The sequence below is a fragment of the Manis javanica genome, chromosome 2, assembly GCF_040802235.1.
Source record: "Manis javanica isolate MJ-LG chromosome 2, MJ_LKY, whole genome shotgun sequence".
In the NCBI taxonomy this organism is placed as follows: domain Eukaryota; kingdom Metazoa; phylum Chordata; class Mammalia; order Pholidota; family Manidae; genus Manis; species Manis javanica.
Window position 1 is genome coordinate 60,946,465 of NC_133157.1, and position 17,469 is coordinate 60,963,933.

Sequence of the window (17,469 nt, forward strand, 5' to 3'; positions counted from 1 at the left end):
ATGGTGGAGTTTTGTCATATGTAGGTTGGGTTCTAATCTAGAGTCAGCTAAATTATAAAGAAGGACCTCCCTCCTAGTATATTTAAATAAGTCCATGAATGAAAGGTAAGATACTCATAAAAGATGATTAAATTCAATTCTGTTCCACATGGAGTAGGACAAAATGAACCCTGAAAACCTCACTGTGGAAATTGAAAATGACCCCAAAGCTTTGAAATCTTGGAAACCATACTTTACTAGGAAAGCTTTTGGAGAGCGCCTCTTGGAGTAACTTTAAAACCTCATTTAATTTTCATTATAATGTGAAATAGTTTGCAGCTCTTTGATGTTGTGGACTGTCATTCTCTTCATTATTTTCTTATTTACGTGGAGCAGTGTTACAGATAGTGGCTTATCGATAGAGTGAGCCCGTTCTTCTTGGGTAATGGAGAATCAAACCCCAACGCATATTTAAGAGCTTTTCTTTTGGTCCTTTGGGGACCAAAATTAAATGTATTTATCATTACTAAATATATTTATGAGGAAGCAATTAAATTTCTGCCACATGATCAGTTAACAGGCTTCTGGGGTCATCCTGTGCTGGGACTCTCTCTTTTGGTCACATCTGGTTAAATAAGGCTGCCGTTGGGAGTGGGATCAGGAGACCCCCCCGAGAGGAACAGAAACAGCCAGCACACTTGAATATTTTATAGTCCTTCGTTATGCTTCTCTTCATTTTATTTTGCATCCATTTCAGAACCTAGAGTGATATCATATAACATTTAAGGCAGAAATAAGAGGCAGTGAAATTTAAAGCAGGGTAATCCAGACACATTATGACTTAGACCATCCTCCTCTTCCTTCTCTGGTCTGCAATTGCTATTTTATTTATCACAGTTACCATACTTCCTCCAGAAGATAGGTAGTTCTTTAATAAAAGCCTGATTTTGTGCAGTGTTAACTAAGAGCATTGATAAAATTGGAAAAAAAATAAGGTTGTGGTTTGACTGGTGGTGGATATACAGCCCTCGTCTCTTTGCCAGCTGAGCAGAGACACTGTTGCAGTTTCTTTTTTCTTCTTGCTGTCTGGCTGCCTGTTGAAAAGGCCCATCCTGGCAGATGGGAGCAGCTCTCATACACCTAGGCTCTGACTTGTGATGCACATCCCTTATAATTAGTCCTTTGTCATAATTAGTGTTGGGTGATGGAGCATGTTAGCATACACGTATACAGGTTCTTTATTATCTCTCAGATGATATCTGCTTAACATATAGTCAGTTAAAACCACTTTCCTGCCGTGGAAAATTTTTCTGTGTTTTGTGTTTTAGATTAACTTCATTTACCTTGCCAAAAGCACCAAAAAAACCATGTTAACTTTAACTTTGGTATGTACGGTCACATTCCTCCTCGTCTGCAGTGGGACTTTTTTCCCGTACAGCTCTAATCCTGCCAGTCCGAAGCCAAAGAGGGTGTTTCTTCAGGTAAGAGCAATTTTGCATGAGTTATTTGAGATTCTGGCAAGCATAGCCTTGTGTGTTTTGAGCTTCACTAGTCAACAGGAAAACCAACTGACTTTTCTGCTGTTGACCTATTTAACTGTACTTGACTCTTTTGTGTAAGGCAGTGAGGAAAACACTACCATCAAGAGACATTCTTACCAGCTTGACCCACTTCTCCCAAGAGACTGAATCGGAAATATTCACTCGTTTTTATTACTGTTCAATTATAAAAATGCACCTATGTGGAAAAACAAGAGCATGTGTATCATGGAATAATGAGCTTTTACTTGTAAGAATTGCAAAAATGTCTGCAGGGATGAGTAAAAGATCTGAACTGTCAACTGGCAAAATAAAATATTTTAAAATGCTAGTAAAATTATCTTAAGTAATGTTCAAAGTAATATGTGATAATGAAGCCGTAACTTAGAAAGGGATTTTTAAAATGAGATTTAGAATTTTCTTAGATTTCAGGCTTTTCTGTAAACTTTTTAGAGCTGGTACTTACAAAGCAGGAAAAAGCTAAGTTGCCTTATATCCAGTCGTCTTCTCTGTTAGAGTTTGGGTTGGACAAACAGAAAAGCCCAAGAGTCATAACCAAGATAATTATTCAGGGTCTTCAATAAATCAGAGGAGATTCTTAAAAAGGGTCTACTATTCCTTATTTACAGTCCTGGAAGACACAATTGTACATTTTATGAGACAAACTTGAGAACGTGCAAAGCCTATAGTGAGGAACAGCTGGTTTAAGAGATTTCAGTGTTTTGCTAATTTTTATAATTCTATCAGTAGTACTTAGGAACAGTTAGATTTTTATTTTTAAAAACTCTGTTCTGATTTGTTTTGGGGCTCTGTTTTCCCAGTGCCAGAAGTTAGGAAACTGTTCTATAAAGGGCCAGATAATAAATATTTTAGGGTCTGCCAGCCATATAGTTTGTTGCAGCTACTGTTTTACAGAGCAAACCAGCCATAGACAATTCCTAAAACAAATGAGTGTGGCCATGTTCCAGTGAAGCTTTATTTATAAAAGTGGTCGTGGGCCATTTGGCCCGTGGTCTGAAGTTTACCGGCACTCTGCCTATGCAATCCTCCCCTTCCCTATGCGGTCCTTTTCCTTTTACTGCTTGGAATTCTTCGGGCTGGCTTCTGCTGTTAAAGCTATCCCAGATGGAGCATGGTGCTTTTCCATCTATTGTCAGGCACACATCTGTCATCTAGTGGCAAGCTGTGATTGCTTTTCTCTGCACATGGATTAGCTTCATGTCACACAATGAAGGGGAAATGAATGTGTGTATATTTAATTATCTTAGGACGTAAGTCCTTATCTAAAAGGAGTTCTATTATCTTAAGTCCTTATCTGAAAGGAGTTGTAGTATTCATGTCTTTTAAATCTAAAATAATAGGCTTTCCAAAAATTTTTGTATGAATTATGTCTGTACGATATAGTGAAACTGGGTATCTGTATATCCATCATCAAATATAAAAGGTTAGCAATACCTTAGAAAACCCGATGTCCTCTTCTTGACCCCAGCTCTCCCCTCTGCATCTCCCCACCCCACAAAGAAGTGCTCATATCTTGAAGTCTGGTACCTTACTTTTATATTTATGAATCCCTAAACAATATCAGAAACTTTTGCTTATGTTTGATCTTCTTACAGATAAAGCCATACCATAAATATTCATTTGTGACTTGTGTCCTTTTGCCCGAAAGCATGTGAGAATTTCCCATAGTGATTTCTCTCACTGCAGTTCATTATTTGTCATTGCTGAATAGATTTCTGATGTAGGATGGTACTGTAATAGAATATTTGCCTGTTCTACTGTTACTGGACATTTGGGTTGTTTCCAGTTGTTGCTAATACAGACATCGCTGAATCAACGCTTTTGTACATTGCAAGAGTTTCTCTAAGGTAAACATTTTTAGAAGTGGAATTGCTGGCTTGAATGTGCATATTAACTTTATTGGGTAATGTTACAGTTTCCTGTAGTGATCCTGCCGGCATATACTCTCTCCAGCAGTGTATGAGGGTTCCTGTTGCTCCACAGCAACATCATTTCTTGGTACTGTTAGACTTACTCATTTTTAAAAAATCTGGGGTGGTCATGTGGGTGAAGGAGTTGAAACAGTTTTCTAATTCATCTCATTCTTTTCAGCATGTGACTAGAACATTTCATGACTTGGATGGAAATGTAGTTAAACGGGACTCTGGAATATGGATCAATGGGTTTGATTATACCGGAATATCTCACATAACACCTCACATTCCTGAGATCAACGATACGATCCGAGCTCACTGTGAGGAGGATGCACCCCTCTGCGGCTTCCCTTGGTATCTTCCAGTGCACTTTCTCATCAGGTGGGTTCATTACTTTGCTGCTTTAGTTGGGGGTGAGTTTGTTCTCAAGTCCTATCACTCTGTCGGTACTTCATTATTTAGACTGTTTAACACAGAAGTCCAGTAGCATTTAAACTGTTCTTTTTTTCCTATCACAATAAAAATTCTCTTTCTCTTTTGAGAGAAAAGATTTATCATTGTAGTTTTATTTTTTTCAAATTTAGGAAATCCTTCCTTTAGAAACCTGAGTATTTAGAAAGCATGGCCTTAACTGGTCTAATAAGTCTTATTTCTGGGCAGTTTTTATGATTAAGCAATGAAGGATTGGATGAGAAGAAAGAGGATGGGTAGTTGAAATAAAATCACCTAGGATTCTTTTTCCTTAACTTTGGAAAGGTTTTCTTGCACAATAACTTGGGCTTCAGAGGAACTGGCATTGTTTTTCATATCCATCAGAATTTATAGTCATACCCCAAAATGTGTTTCATATATCCTCAGTACTTCCATGAGTTATAGTTAGCTATCAACTAGTTAATTATCCTAAATATTGAAGCTACCTTTCCAAATAGGAAAAACTGGTATCTTCCTGCCCCAGAAGTTTCTCCAAGAGATCCTGCTCATTTCAGACTTGTATCCAAAGAACAGACACCCTGGGATTCTATAAAGCTGACCTTTGAGGCAACAGGTAAGTCTTAACAACAGTATTTTCTTTTTTCCTTCACTTCTTAAAGTTCTTAGTAAGTGTGTATGTTTATCCCTCAAATTTATAATCATGACCAGCAACTTATGAAGAACTTAGTGTTTCTAAAAGCAACTGAAGTGGGTTATGATTTTTTAAACAAAATTTAATAGATTATTTTTTAAAGCAGTTTTAGATTTATAGAAAAAATGGAGCAAAAAGTACAAAGAATGCCCATATTTCCTCTCCCACCAGCTTTCCCTAATATTAACATCTTGCGTTAGTGTGGTACATTTCTTAATAAGCAGTATTGATAAATTATTATAAACTAAAGCTCTTAGTTTACACTAAGGTTAGTTTGCTCTGTCTTTTATAGTTCTGTGGGTTTTGACAAATGCATAAAGTCATGTATCCACCATTACAGTATCATACAGAATAGATTCATGGCCCTAAAAATCCCATGCTCCTGTAACTCCAGGGAGAAAAAACCCTGGGGCAAAATACCTCTACAACCAAAATCAGTCAAAGGGAGAAATAAAGTTTAAAACGTTTATTGCTAACAAACTGAGGTCCAGGGGCCAAGAAGCTCCAGCAGAAGCAAGTGAGACCTTCTGGCAACCTCTCAGGTTCAGATAAGCCCTCTTTTGTCCAGGTAATTACCCATTGATATGGAGATGAACTACTTCTCTCCACCCCTTAGGAACACCTGTTCATATGGCAATGCACTAAAGCCAGGCTAGATACTGGAATATTACAGTTTTACCCACAGGCTACCCCTCCAGAAATCTCCCCTTACAATCTGCTCATTCCCCATCTTCTTCAGTGGTCCCTGGGTGAGAAAACTGGAGCTTTGTGACCAGACTAATGACATACAATAGTAACAGCAATAAAATCATGACAATCCTCAAGCTGGAGGTTTCAGCTGGGTTCAAAGTCCTATGCAGATTAAGGCCATAGCTTGCCCATTCCACAGGCAGTCAGTAGAAGAAGAGGTAATGGATTCAGAGCAGTCATCACACGGCAGCTGCAGCCAGGGGCATGTCCAGGCCACAAGGACTGTAGAAGAAAATAACCTTAAAGGCGATAAGATACATGTTTTAATGACACCAACATAGGCAAATCTTGTCCATCAGGTGGGATACATGCAAGAGAGTGGTCCTGTGATAGTACAGTGGCAGGAATGGGATCTTGTCCTGGTTTGGTATACCAGACTTTCACCCCCCTCCATGTGAGAGTTACAGATGGGTCAATATGTAGGGCTATGGGAGGTACATGCACTGGCAATAAAGATAAAACAAAACTTCCCCATAAGATGCTCTTACCTCCTGGATGTTTTGGGTACACTACCATGATCTTTGGGGGCCACTCTGCTGTTACTCCAGGAACACACAGGAGGCCAGCTTCTGGGCCTTTCTCCTGAGGTGCCAGAAGGGCCAGCCATCGATGATCCATGTGTTGAAATGTCCAGGGCCACGTCCATTCAGCAGTGTCTCCAGGGTTTAATGCAGTTGGAGCTGGCAGTAGAATGTTGCTCCACTGGCCATATCCTGGCTTCAATATCCCTTCTCTGGTTTGCACATATGGTTGTATAGGAGAGGCAGCAAGGTGTGTGAGTATGTCCACCTTGGCTCAGAATTCCTTTTTGTGGCTTCTCATTCAAACGCCGTAGCACTGCCCATAAGTGAACTGACCAGCCCCGTAGATGATTGGTGTCTGACTTCAGGCCAGATTTCAATAAACCGTTGTGCCTCTCTATCATGCCTGCCATGGTAGGTTTATACAGTACATGGAATTTCCACTTTATTCCTAATTGCTGCACCCATCCTAGTAATGCATGTCCAGTAAAGTGGGTGCCTTGATCGCTCAATCACCTGCGGCCAGCCATAGGCTGCAAAGAGATCCTCTAGGCCCCTCTTGGTGTTTTGCTGATCTGCACGACGTGCAGGAAAAGCAACCAAGAGTCCAGTAGCCATGTCCATACAAGTCATGGCATACTGATATCCTTCTGATATGGGCAGAGGCCCAATATAGTCTATTTGCCACCTGACAAGAGGTATCGGCCCCTTTACTGTTGTCCCATGTTGCTGCGGGACTCAGTGTAAGTCCCTCTTAGGGTACACAAAGCACTCCTTCCGGGCTTTGCTGATTTCTTCAAAGGTCAATGGTAAGTCCCACCAATGGGCTACAGCCCACATTGTCTTTTGCCCCGTGTGCAGCTAATGCTTATGTAGCCATTGGGCCACATCAGCGGCAGGCTTTCCTTCTAGCCAGCGCATCTAGGCCAATGTGTCTGCTTCAACATTCCCTGGGGATGCCAAAGGCAAATGGCCAGTCACATGATATATGGTAACTGTCTTAGTCTGACCAGAGGCCCATAGGTCTTGCCACAACTCTTGGCCCCAAAGGGGTTAGTGACCAACCATCAACCATCCACCTGGCATGGTACCATGTCTGTAGCCACAGGGCCAAGCCCTGATAGACGGCCAACTGTCCGGGCAGACAGCTATAAGGGGACAGCTCCTAGGTGATCACGAGGCGTACCGTCTGCAACCTAGGCTATTGGCTTCTTCTTCCTCTCTCTGTCCTCCATCCATATTGTCTCAGTCTTAGGATGGAAAACCAGCCGTCTGTGTACCAAGCATCTTCAAGTATAGGGGCTTTTCCATTCAGATATGGACTCTGCTACCAATGGCTCAAAAGCAAGTTTTTCCTGCTTTCCACTGGTATAGGTCACTGGACCCAATAAGTGTTGGAGTTCTCCACTTAAGGCTAGTAGAGAGGGCACAGCACTGCTGTAAATATGTGCCTCAATTGGCCAGTGTAGGTGTCTCTGCCATGTCACTCTGTGGCCTTTGGGTACAGTCTCTCACCCACCCTATAATGGGATAGGTGGTTATTACCTTGGTCAGTGCTTTTCTGGTGATGGGCTGGCTCTGTAGCCAGCAAGGAGTGGTGCACAGCAGACAGTTGCTTCTCTATCAAGGTGTACCGGACCTCTGCTCTTCTCCATAGTTGTGACCAGAATCCAATAGGTTGGCGTGTCCATTCAAGCTGCTGCCAAAGACCCATCCATAACCATCTTCGGTTACATGCACATCTAGCTCACAGGGCCTTGGTGAGTCCATTACACTCAAGGCCTGTACAGACTTGACTGCTCGCTTAGCAGCAATTAAAGCAGCTGCACATGTCTCATCCCAGTCCCACCTGATGCCCTTTTGTACCAACTGGTATAAGAGCTTCAGAATTTGTGCCAGGTGCAGGATAAACACTCTCCAGTAGCCCCCAAAGACCCCAAAACTCTTGTAATACTGCCACAGTGGTAGGGGTGGGGAAAGCCTGGACCTTGTCTATAACTGCTTCAGGAATAACTAATTTTACCTGACCAGACAACCCCAAGAATTTCACAGACAAACCAGGCCCCTGAATCTTGGTGCTGTTCACAGCCCATCCTTTCTCCTGTAGATGTTGCAGCAGTCTAGGAACTGCCCTTTCTAAATCTGAAAGAGAATCAGACATGATTATAATATCATCAATGTAGTGATACAACTGCACCATTTGCGGTTTCTTCCATGTGGCCAAGTCCTGGGCTACAAGTCTGTGACAGATGGTGGGACTGTGGAGGAATCCCTGTGGAAGGACAGTGAATGTCCACTGCCGGCTTTCCCATGTGAAGGAAAACTGTTCCTGACTTTCCTGTGCTATGTCAATATATAAGAAAGCATTAGCAAGGTCTACAACATAATGATACATTCCCAACTCATGGCTGAGGGTGTCCAGAATGGCTGCTATAGAGGGGACAGCAGCATGCAAAGGGGGTGTGACTTTATTCAATTCCCTGTAGTCCACGGTCATATGCTAGGAGCCATTCAGCTTCTTCACTGGCCACACTGGGGAATTAAAAAGACTATGAGCATGCTTTATGATGCCCACCTTCTCCAACTCCTGTAGATTTTCTTCAATTTCCTTGTATTCCCCAGACAATTTATACTGCTTAGTATTTGTCACCTGCTGAGGTGCAGGCAGAGCTACAGGTGGGTGCTTAGCATGTCCCCTCAGATTTTCCTTTGCCACACATACCCTCAGACTGAACTCACCTGCAGTCATCTGTAACCACAGGCCCTGCAGGATATCCACCCCCAAAATATATTCCAGAATGGGAGAAATGTACACAGTATAGGCCTTGGGGGATAAATGCCCTATTCCCAATGGGTTTTGGACTTTCTTCACTCTAATTGCCTTACCCCCATAGCCATCTATCACAGCAGGGGTCCCAGGAAAACGCTCAGGGTTGCCATGATCAGAGAACACTCAGTTCCTGTGTCCACCAGTGCCAGGACCTGTTGTATATTCACAGGGGACCAGTGAATTGCTAATTCTACATGTGGCCTCTGGTCCCCATCACGTCCCATCCCAGTCTATCTGCAATGCCCAGTTGTCGTCCTGTGGGGGTGAAGGCCCAGGCGAATCCTGAGTACTATCTCCTAGGAGGTTTTGTAGGGACACAGGTTGGGCATGAGGCCTTGACTCTGGCTTCCATGTCTTGGACCTCAGCAGCTGGAACTGGTGCTCTGGCTTTAATTGGTGCCACAGTTCTAACAAGATTCTGTTGGGCTGCCCATCAAGTTTTTCTTTCATTACCCCAGCCTTTATCAAATGTACCCACATCCGGGTCCTCGAGACCTTTACAGAGCCCTTTGCACCTCTCCTTTATGTCGCAGCCTGTACTTCCTTCCGTGCCCTTATTGTTTCAACCTCCTCTAGATCTGCTAAAGTACGAGTAGCCTCACAGGTTGGCCTGAGTCGGTGGGGGGCAAGAGTAGTCATTAGGCACACAAAGAGAGAGATGTGGGAGCTGTATGCAGCACCAAATTTCTCACTCCTACAGTGAACACCTCCTCGTTGGGGCCCTGGGGGTCCATTATTATAGATGATATTTTTCATATCCAATTCCTGCAGTACCTTTTGGAGCTCTACGTATTACGTTTTCCAGCTAGTGGGTAAATATGGTAAATCAACTTGATTAGACCAAACTACCCTGATGGCAGCTGTCAGCTATTCCAGAAGTGTCTGATTCCCTGAGGTGTGACAGGCATTTTGCAACTGCTGCCTGAGGGAAGGGTAAGTCCTCAGGGAAGCCAGTCTACTCATCTCAGTACCCGACACAATAGTGTTTTCCACCCGCATATCCCAGAGTCATTAGAGCCATGTAGGCAGAGATTCCGATGGCCTCTGCCTATACCAGACGCTCACTGTCCACCAGCTCATCCTGGGTACAGGGGCAGAGCATGGAGTGCTCCACAAGCTGGGGAGGGAGCAGCGCTTCCCCCTGAGGAGCCCATGGTTGTTCTGTTTTTTATTTTCTTAATTACAGCCAGGTGGTCCTTTAATACAGGAGAGGCTGGTACCTCAGGTGGTGGCCTGGACAGCCAATCTGCCCATGGCCCCACCTCCTCCTCTTCTCCCTCGGGCTGCCTGCGCTGCTGAAAGCACCACTCTTTCCTCCCCACTCTCCTGCAGTGCTGCTTTTCCTGCTGCCTCCCCCCTTGCTGCTGCTAAGGAATCTTCCAGGAGCATGACCTGTCTTTTCAATAACTGTCTCTCTTCCTTAATGGCATCCTATAGGTTATTGCCTCCTCCAGGCGATGCTGAAGTGTGTTTCTCTCCCACCTGAGTCCTTCTGTCTCCTCGATAACATTTTCCACTATCTCGGGGAAAAGAGATCCTACAGTGCCAGGTGCTACATGGCCACTCAGCGCCTGTAAGCAGTCTTCTATCTCCTGGAGGGTTAATTCTGCAGCTTCCGGTGTCTCCACCCTTCCCCAGTTCTGGGGAAGGCCCCACCCCTCTAGGAGGTGCTTTTCCCTAGACCAATTCCCCACTAGGGGCTCCCCAATTGGAAGCTCCACAGTTGGGGAGACAATAACAGGTGAAACTGCACCCTCTGCTGCTGCATCCACTGGGGCCTCCCCAGTGCATCTCCCCACCATCTCTAGGGGCAGCCCTCCCAAAGGTCGCACCCATTTAGACAAATTTCAAGTTTAGGTCCTGCTGACTACTGCCAGATTTAACTGGTATATAATCCAGGGGCAAAATACCTTTGTAACTGAAATCAGTCAAAGGGAGAAATAAAGTTTAAAACCTGTTTATTGCTCACCGACCGCAGGCTGGGATCTGTTCCTCTTTCCTCCTCCAGCAGAAACAAGTGAGACCTCCCCCCACCCTCTCAGGTTCAGATAAGCCCTCTGTTGCCCAGGTAATTACCAAATGATAAGGAGATGAACTTCCCTCCACCCCTTAGGAACGCAGACTGTTCATGTGGAGATGCACTAAAGCCAGGCGAGAGACTCTGGAATATTACATTTTAACCCATACTCCACTTCCTCATTCCTCTCTCCTCCCCACTCCCCCTGGCAGCCACTGATCTTTTTACTGTATATGTTATGTTTTACCTTTTCCAGAATATAATATAGCTTGAATAATACAGTTTGTAGCCTTTTCAGATTGGCTTCTTTCATTTAGCATTTTGTGTTCAAGGTGACTTTGTGTCTTTCAGTAGCTTGAAGCTCACTTCTTTTTATTGCTGAATTAACGTGAATGCACCAGTTTATCTGTTCACCTGCTGAAAAACTTCCTGGTTTCTTCCAGTTTTTAGCAGTTATGAATACAGCTACTCTAAACATTGGGGCAGGGTTTTGTCTAGACATAAGTTTTCAACTCATTTGGATAAATACATAGGAGTGCAATTGCTGTATTGTAATATTGTATGGTAAACCTGTATTTGCTTTTATAAGAAACTTCCAACTGTCTTCCAAAATGATTGTACCATTTTGCATTCCCATCAACAATGAAGAAGTTCCTGTAACTACGTTCTCACCAGTATTTGGTGCTTAGTGTTTCAGATTTTAGCCATTTTGATAGTTATGTGGTGGTATCTCATTGTTTTAATTTACAGTTCCCTAATGACATATGATGTTGGGAATCTTTTCGTATGTTTATATTCCATTTGCATGTATCTTCTTTGGAGAGGTGTCTTGAAATTTTTTGTTCATTAATTGGATTGCTTGTCTTATTGTTGCGGTTTAAGAGTTCTTTGTATAAATGGATATAACTTCTTTATCAAATAAGTGTTTTGCAAATATTTTCTCCCGGTCTGGCTTTTCCTTTCATTCTCTTAATAGTTTTTTTTTTTTGCAGAGCATAAACTTTTAAATTCAATGAGGTCCAACTTAATCAATTGTTCTTTCATAGATTATGTTTTTAGTGTTGTATCTAAAAAAATCATTGCCAAATCCAACATCTCTAGATTTTCTCCAGTGTTACCAGTTAGAAACTTTTTAGCTTGCACTTTACATTTAGGTCTGTGATACGTCTTCCACAAAAATTAACTCAAAATGTAAAGTCTGTGTCTAGATTTACTCTTTTTGCATGTGGATTTCCATTTGTTCCAGTACCTTTACTGAGGACTGTCCTGTCTCCATTGAATTGCTTTGTTTCTTTGTCAAAAATCAGTTAACTATATTCGTATGGGTCTATTTCTGGGCTTTCTATTCTGTTCTACTTATCTATTTCTCTGTTCTGTTGTCATTATTGCTCTGTCTTGATTAGTTAGGAATTAGTTAGGAAATAGTCTGTTTCTTTCTGAAGAGATTGTAGAGAATTGCTGTAATTCCTTCTTTAAATGTTTGGTAGATTTCACCCAGTGAACTCATTTGGACCCGGTTCTTTCTGTTTTAGAAGGTCATTAGTTATTCAGTTTCTTTAATGAATGTAGAACTGTTCAGATTATCTATTTCTTGTGTAGTTTTGGCAGACTGTGGTCTTTGAAGGAATTGGTCCATTTTATCTGGGTTATCATACTTGTGGGCAAAGAGTTGTTCCCAATATTTTAAATTAACTCCTTACTGTCCAAAGGATCTGTAGTGATGTCCTCTCTTTCATTTATGAGATTAGTAATTTGTGTCCCCTCTTTTTTCTTAGCCTGGCTAGAGGCATATGGATTTTGTTGATCTTTTCAAAGAACAATTTTTTTATTTCATTGATTTTTTTCTCTGTTGAATTCGTGTTTCATTTTCATTGATTTATTTTCTAATTTAAATTATTTACTCTCTTCTGCCTACTTTGAATTTAATATGCTCTTTTGCTGTTTTACTAAAGTGAACGCTTACATTGTTAAATTTTAGGTCATCTTTTCTATGTATGTGTCCAATGTTGTATCATTCTCTCGAAGCACTACTTCTGCTGCATTCCAGAAATTTTAAGTGTATTTTCATTTTAATTTAATTCACCTTATTTTAAATTTCTTTTGAGATTTTTTAGACTCATTTGTTACTTAGACGTAACTTAGAAGTTCTGCTCCAGCAGAAGCAAGCAAGACCTCCCCCTGTAACTTAGAAGTTAATTTCTAACTTAGTAACTTAGAAGTGTGCTCTGTAATCTTCAGATACTTTGGGATTTTCCAGCTTTTTTCAGTACTGATTTACAGTTTTAATTTCATCGTGGTCTGCAAGCATACTTTGTGTGATTTTTAGTCTAAATTTGTTATGCTGCATTTTACAGTGCAGAATGTGGTCTCTCTCAGTGAAATTTCCATGTAAGTTTGAAAAGGGTGTGTATTTCTGCTGTTGTTGGATGAAGATTCTGTGAATGTCAGTTTTTTGATGGTATGTTCAGTTCAAGTATATCGTCACTGATTTTCTGTCTGCTGGATCTATCTTTAGATTATTGCTAATCTGTCAGCAATTGGTAGATAGATCCAGCAGACAGAAAATCAGTGACGATATACTTGAACTGAACCACATATAGAGGATTGTTGAAGTTTCCAACTATAATAGTGAATTTGTCTATTTCTTTTCAGTTCTACCAGTTTTTCCCCATCTGTTTTGATGCTCTCTTCTTAGGTGCATATCAGTTATACTTGATATAATTGATACATGATCTATAATCATGAAGCTGATAGCTTATCATTTCTACTTGTAAAAATTATTTTTAGTGGTTGTTTCAGAGCTTGCAATGTTTACTTTCAGACAACACTGTTATACTTCCTAAGTAGTGTAAATACTTCCTACTAGTATTACTAATTTCTCCCTGGGATTCTATAAATTTGAGCTGTGAAGCAACAAGTCAGTCATAGGACAGTTTTTTTCCCTCTTTCACTTCTTAAACTTTTTTTTTTTTTTTTTTGAGAGGGCATCTCTCATATTTATTGATCAAATGGTTGTTAACAACAATAAAATTCAGTATAGGGGGGTCAGTGCTCAATGTACAATCATTAATCCATCTCAAGCCTAATTCTCGTCAGTCTCCAATCTTCTGAAGCATAACAAACAAGTTCTTACATGGTGAACGAATTCTTGCACAGTGAATAAATTCTTACATGGTGAACAGTACAAGGGCATTCATCACAGAAACTTTCGGTTTTGATCATGCATTATGACCTATAAACAATCAGGTCAAATATGAATATTCGTTTGATTTTTGTACTTGATTTATATGTTGATCCCACATTTCTCCTATTATTATTATTATTATTTTTATTTTTAATAAAATGCTGAAGTGGTAGGTAGATGCAAGATAAAGGTAGAAAACATAGTTTAGTGCTGTAAGAGGGCAAATGTAGATGATCAGATGATCAGGTGCCTATGGACCAAGTATTAATCCAGGCTAGACAAGGGCAGCAAGACATCCACGGATGCAGAAGATTTCTCTCAAAGCAGGGGGGGTGAGGTTCTGAGCCTCACCTCTGTTGATCCCCAAATTCTCACCTGATGGCCCCCCTGCGACTGTGCCTGTCTTAGGTTGTTCCTCCCTTGAGGAATCTTACCCGTCTCTGGCTAAACAGTCATCTTCCGGGGCCATACAGGGAAATGTAAAGTTGCTAAGTGAGAGAGAAGCCATATTGTTTGCAAAGGTTAGCTTTTTACTTCTTTGCAGATTTATGCCCTGTGGCTTCTATGCCCAGCACTTGTCTCGAGGTATCTTTACCACCTGGAGGAATTATGATACTCGGTAAATTCGATATGAGGCACGAATTCTATTTAAGGGTTGTAATTAGGAAGGAAGAAGAAAAGCTATAGATGTAGCATATGAAGGAAACATGGGAGGATTGATTATTTCTTTGACATATCTTCTTGTGGAGTACCTTAAGTATGTATAGGTTTTAAACTACTAACTAATTTGCACACACATATTAACATAATAGGAATACGGTGACATAAACAAAGCAAATCTATAATTACCATCCATCTCCAGTGAAGCCAAGAAAACCATATAGGCACCCTAGGCATTTGTGAAAATTTATCTATGATATGATGGATATTGTCCAACTGTACTTGAACCATCAGACAAATTAAAGCAGCCCATTTCTGGGATCTGTTCACATCCCATATGTTCTTTTAACCATAGATAGTCTATAGTCATGAGATTTTGGAGTGCTACAACTTGCACCCCTCCCAACTCCTGGTTGAGTTCCAACAGTACAGATCCGATCAAATTCGTTGTCTCACTGTATGCACATGCCAGCCTAGACATCTCCCTCCTCATTCTTATGGCAAGTCCAGGAGACGGTGGGCTGGATGCAGCCACAACCGCAGCATCGTCGGATCCCTGTGGAGGCTTTTTGATGATCATCCCCCGGCACAAGTCCTCCAGAGAGTGCTGATGCCGGAATCTCCTCCTCATATCGTATCTTAGTTCATTTTCTGGGTATCCAAGCTAGGCCTTGATCTTCTGCGTAGAAACAAACAGACCCTTTGCCCACACTTTGACATGCCCTCTATACCACTGTGCAGAACTCATTGGAGGTCAGCACACAGTAACTGCTTTTTTTTTTTTTTTTAATTAAGAGAAAGGAATATTATCAGAAAAGAGTACCTCCATAGCTGATCATCTGACACCCTTTAAGTGATCAACATTAAGGATATTTAAAGCATGCGTTGATCTTTGATTTACCTATAGTTTTATCCTGTTAAGGAGTAATCCCCCTTTTCTTTCTTTCTTTTTTTTTTTTTAATTTTTAATCTACACTTACATGAAGAATACTGTGTTTACTATGCTCTCCCCTATATCAGGTTCCCCCTAACAACCACATTACGGTTACTGTCCATCAGCTTAGCAAAATGTTGTAGAGTCACTACTTGTCCTCTCTGTGTTGTGCAGCCCACCCTCCCCTTTCTCCCTCCCCCCCATGCATGCTAATCTTAATACCCCTCTTCTTCTTCCCCCCTCTTATCCCTCCCTGCCCACCCATCCTCCCCAGTTCCTTTCCCTTTGGTACCTGTTAGTCCATTTTTGGGTTCTGTAATTCCACTGCTGTTTTGTTCCTTCAGTTTTTCCTTTGTTCCTATACTCCTCAGATGAGTGAAATCATTTGGTATTTCTCTTTCTCCGCTTGGCTTATTTCACTGAGCATAATACTCTCCAGCTCCATCCATGTTGCTGCAAATGGTTGGATTTTTCCACTTCTTATGGCTGAGTAGTATTCCATTGTGTATATGTACCACATCTTCTTTATCCATTCATCTACCGATGGACATTTAGGTTGCTTCCAATTCTTGGCTATTGTAAATAGTGCTGCGATAAACATAGGAGTGCATCTGTCTTTCTCAAACTTGATTGCTGCGTTCTTAGGGTAAATTCCTAGGAGTGGAATTCCTGGGTCAAATGGTAGGTCTGTTTTGAGCATTTTGACGCACCTCCATACTGCTTTCCACAATGGTTGAACTAATTTACATTCCCACCAGCAGTGTAGGAGGGTTCCCCTTTCTCCACAGCCTCGCCAACATTTGTTGTTGTTTGTCTTTTGGATGGCAGCTATCCTTACTGGTGTGAGGTGATACCTCATTGTAGTTTTAATTTGCATTTCTCTGATAATTAGTGATGTGGAGCATCTTTTCATGTGTCTCTTGGCCATCTGTATTTCTTTTTTGGAGAACTGTCTGTTCAGTTCCTCTGCCCATTTTTTAATTGGGTTATTTGTTTTTTGTTTGTTGAGGTGTGTGAGCTCTTTATATATTCTGGACGTCAAGCCTTTATCGGATCTGTCATTTTCAAATATATTCTCCCATACTGTAGGGTTCCTTTTTGTTCTATTGATGGTGTCTTTCACTGTACAGAAGCTTTTCAGCTTAATGTAGTCCCACTTGCTCATTTTTGCTGTTGTTTTCCTTGCCCGGGGAGATATGTTCAAGAAGAGGTCACTCATGTTTATGTCTAAGAGGTTTTTGCCTATGCTTTTTTCCAAGAGTTTAATGGTTTCATGACTTACATTCAGGTCTTTGATCCATTTTGAGTTTACCTTTGTATATGGGGTTAGACAATGGTCCAGTTTCATTCTCCTACATGTAGCTGTCCAGTTTTGCCAGCACCATCTGTTGAAGAGACTGTCATTTTGCCATTGTATGTCCATGGCTCCTTTATCAAATATTAATTGACCATATATGTTTGGGTTAATTTCTGGGGTGTCTAATCTGTTCCACTGGTCTGTGGCTCTGTTCTTGTGCCAGTACCAAATTGTCTTGATTACTATGGCTTTGTAGTAGAGCTTGAAGTTGGGGAGTGAGAGCCCCCCCTACTTTATTCTTCTTTTTCAGGATTGCTTTGGCTATTCGGGGTCTTTGGTGTTTTCATATGAATTTTTGAATTAGTTGTTCCAATTCATTGAAGAATGTTGCTGGTAATTTGAGAGGGATTGCATCAAATCTGTATATTGCTTTGGGCAGGATGGCCATTTTGACGATATTAATTCTTCCTAGCCATGAGCATGGGATGAGTTTCCATTTATTAGTGTCCCCTTTAATTTCTCTTAAGAGTGACTTGTAGTTTTCAGAGTATAAGTCTTTCACTTCTTTGGTTAGGTTTATTCCTAGGTATTTTATTCTTTTTGATGCAGTGATGAATGGAATTGTTTTCCTGATTTCTCTTTCTATTGATTCGTTGTTAGTGTATAGGAAAGCTACAGATTTCTGTGTGTTAATTTTGTATC

At 41.2% G+C, this 17,469-nt stretch overlaps 1 protein-coding gene across 11 annotated transcripts in view; it reads left to right on the forward strand.

The window, feature by feature from the left end:
* ERMP1 (endoplasmic reticulum metallopeptidase 1) overlaps positions 1-17,469 on the forward strand; it is a 168,625-nt gene that overhangs the window by 37,316 nt on the left and 113,840 nt on the right. For all 11 annotated transcript variants that reach the window (XR_012127738.1, XR_005061516.2, XR_012127734.1 and 8 more), the window contains exons 11-13: positions 1,308-1,460; positions 3,630-3,832; positions 4,381-4,496. Coding sequence is in view for 3 of the 11 variants with exons in the window: in XM_073228568.1 (XP_073084669.1) it covers positions 1,308-1,460; positions 3,630-3,832; positions 4,381-4,496 (472 nt within the window). In the remaining 8 variants the exon portion in view is untranslated. The remainder of the gene's footprint in view (positions 1-1,307; positions 1,461-3,629; positions 3,833-4,380; positions 4,497-17,469) is intronic.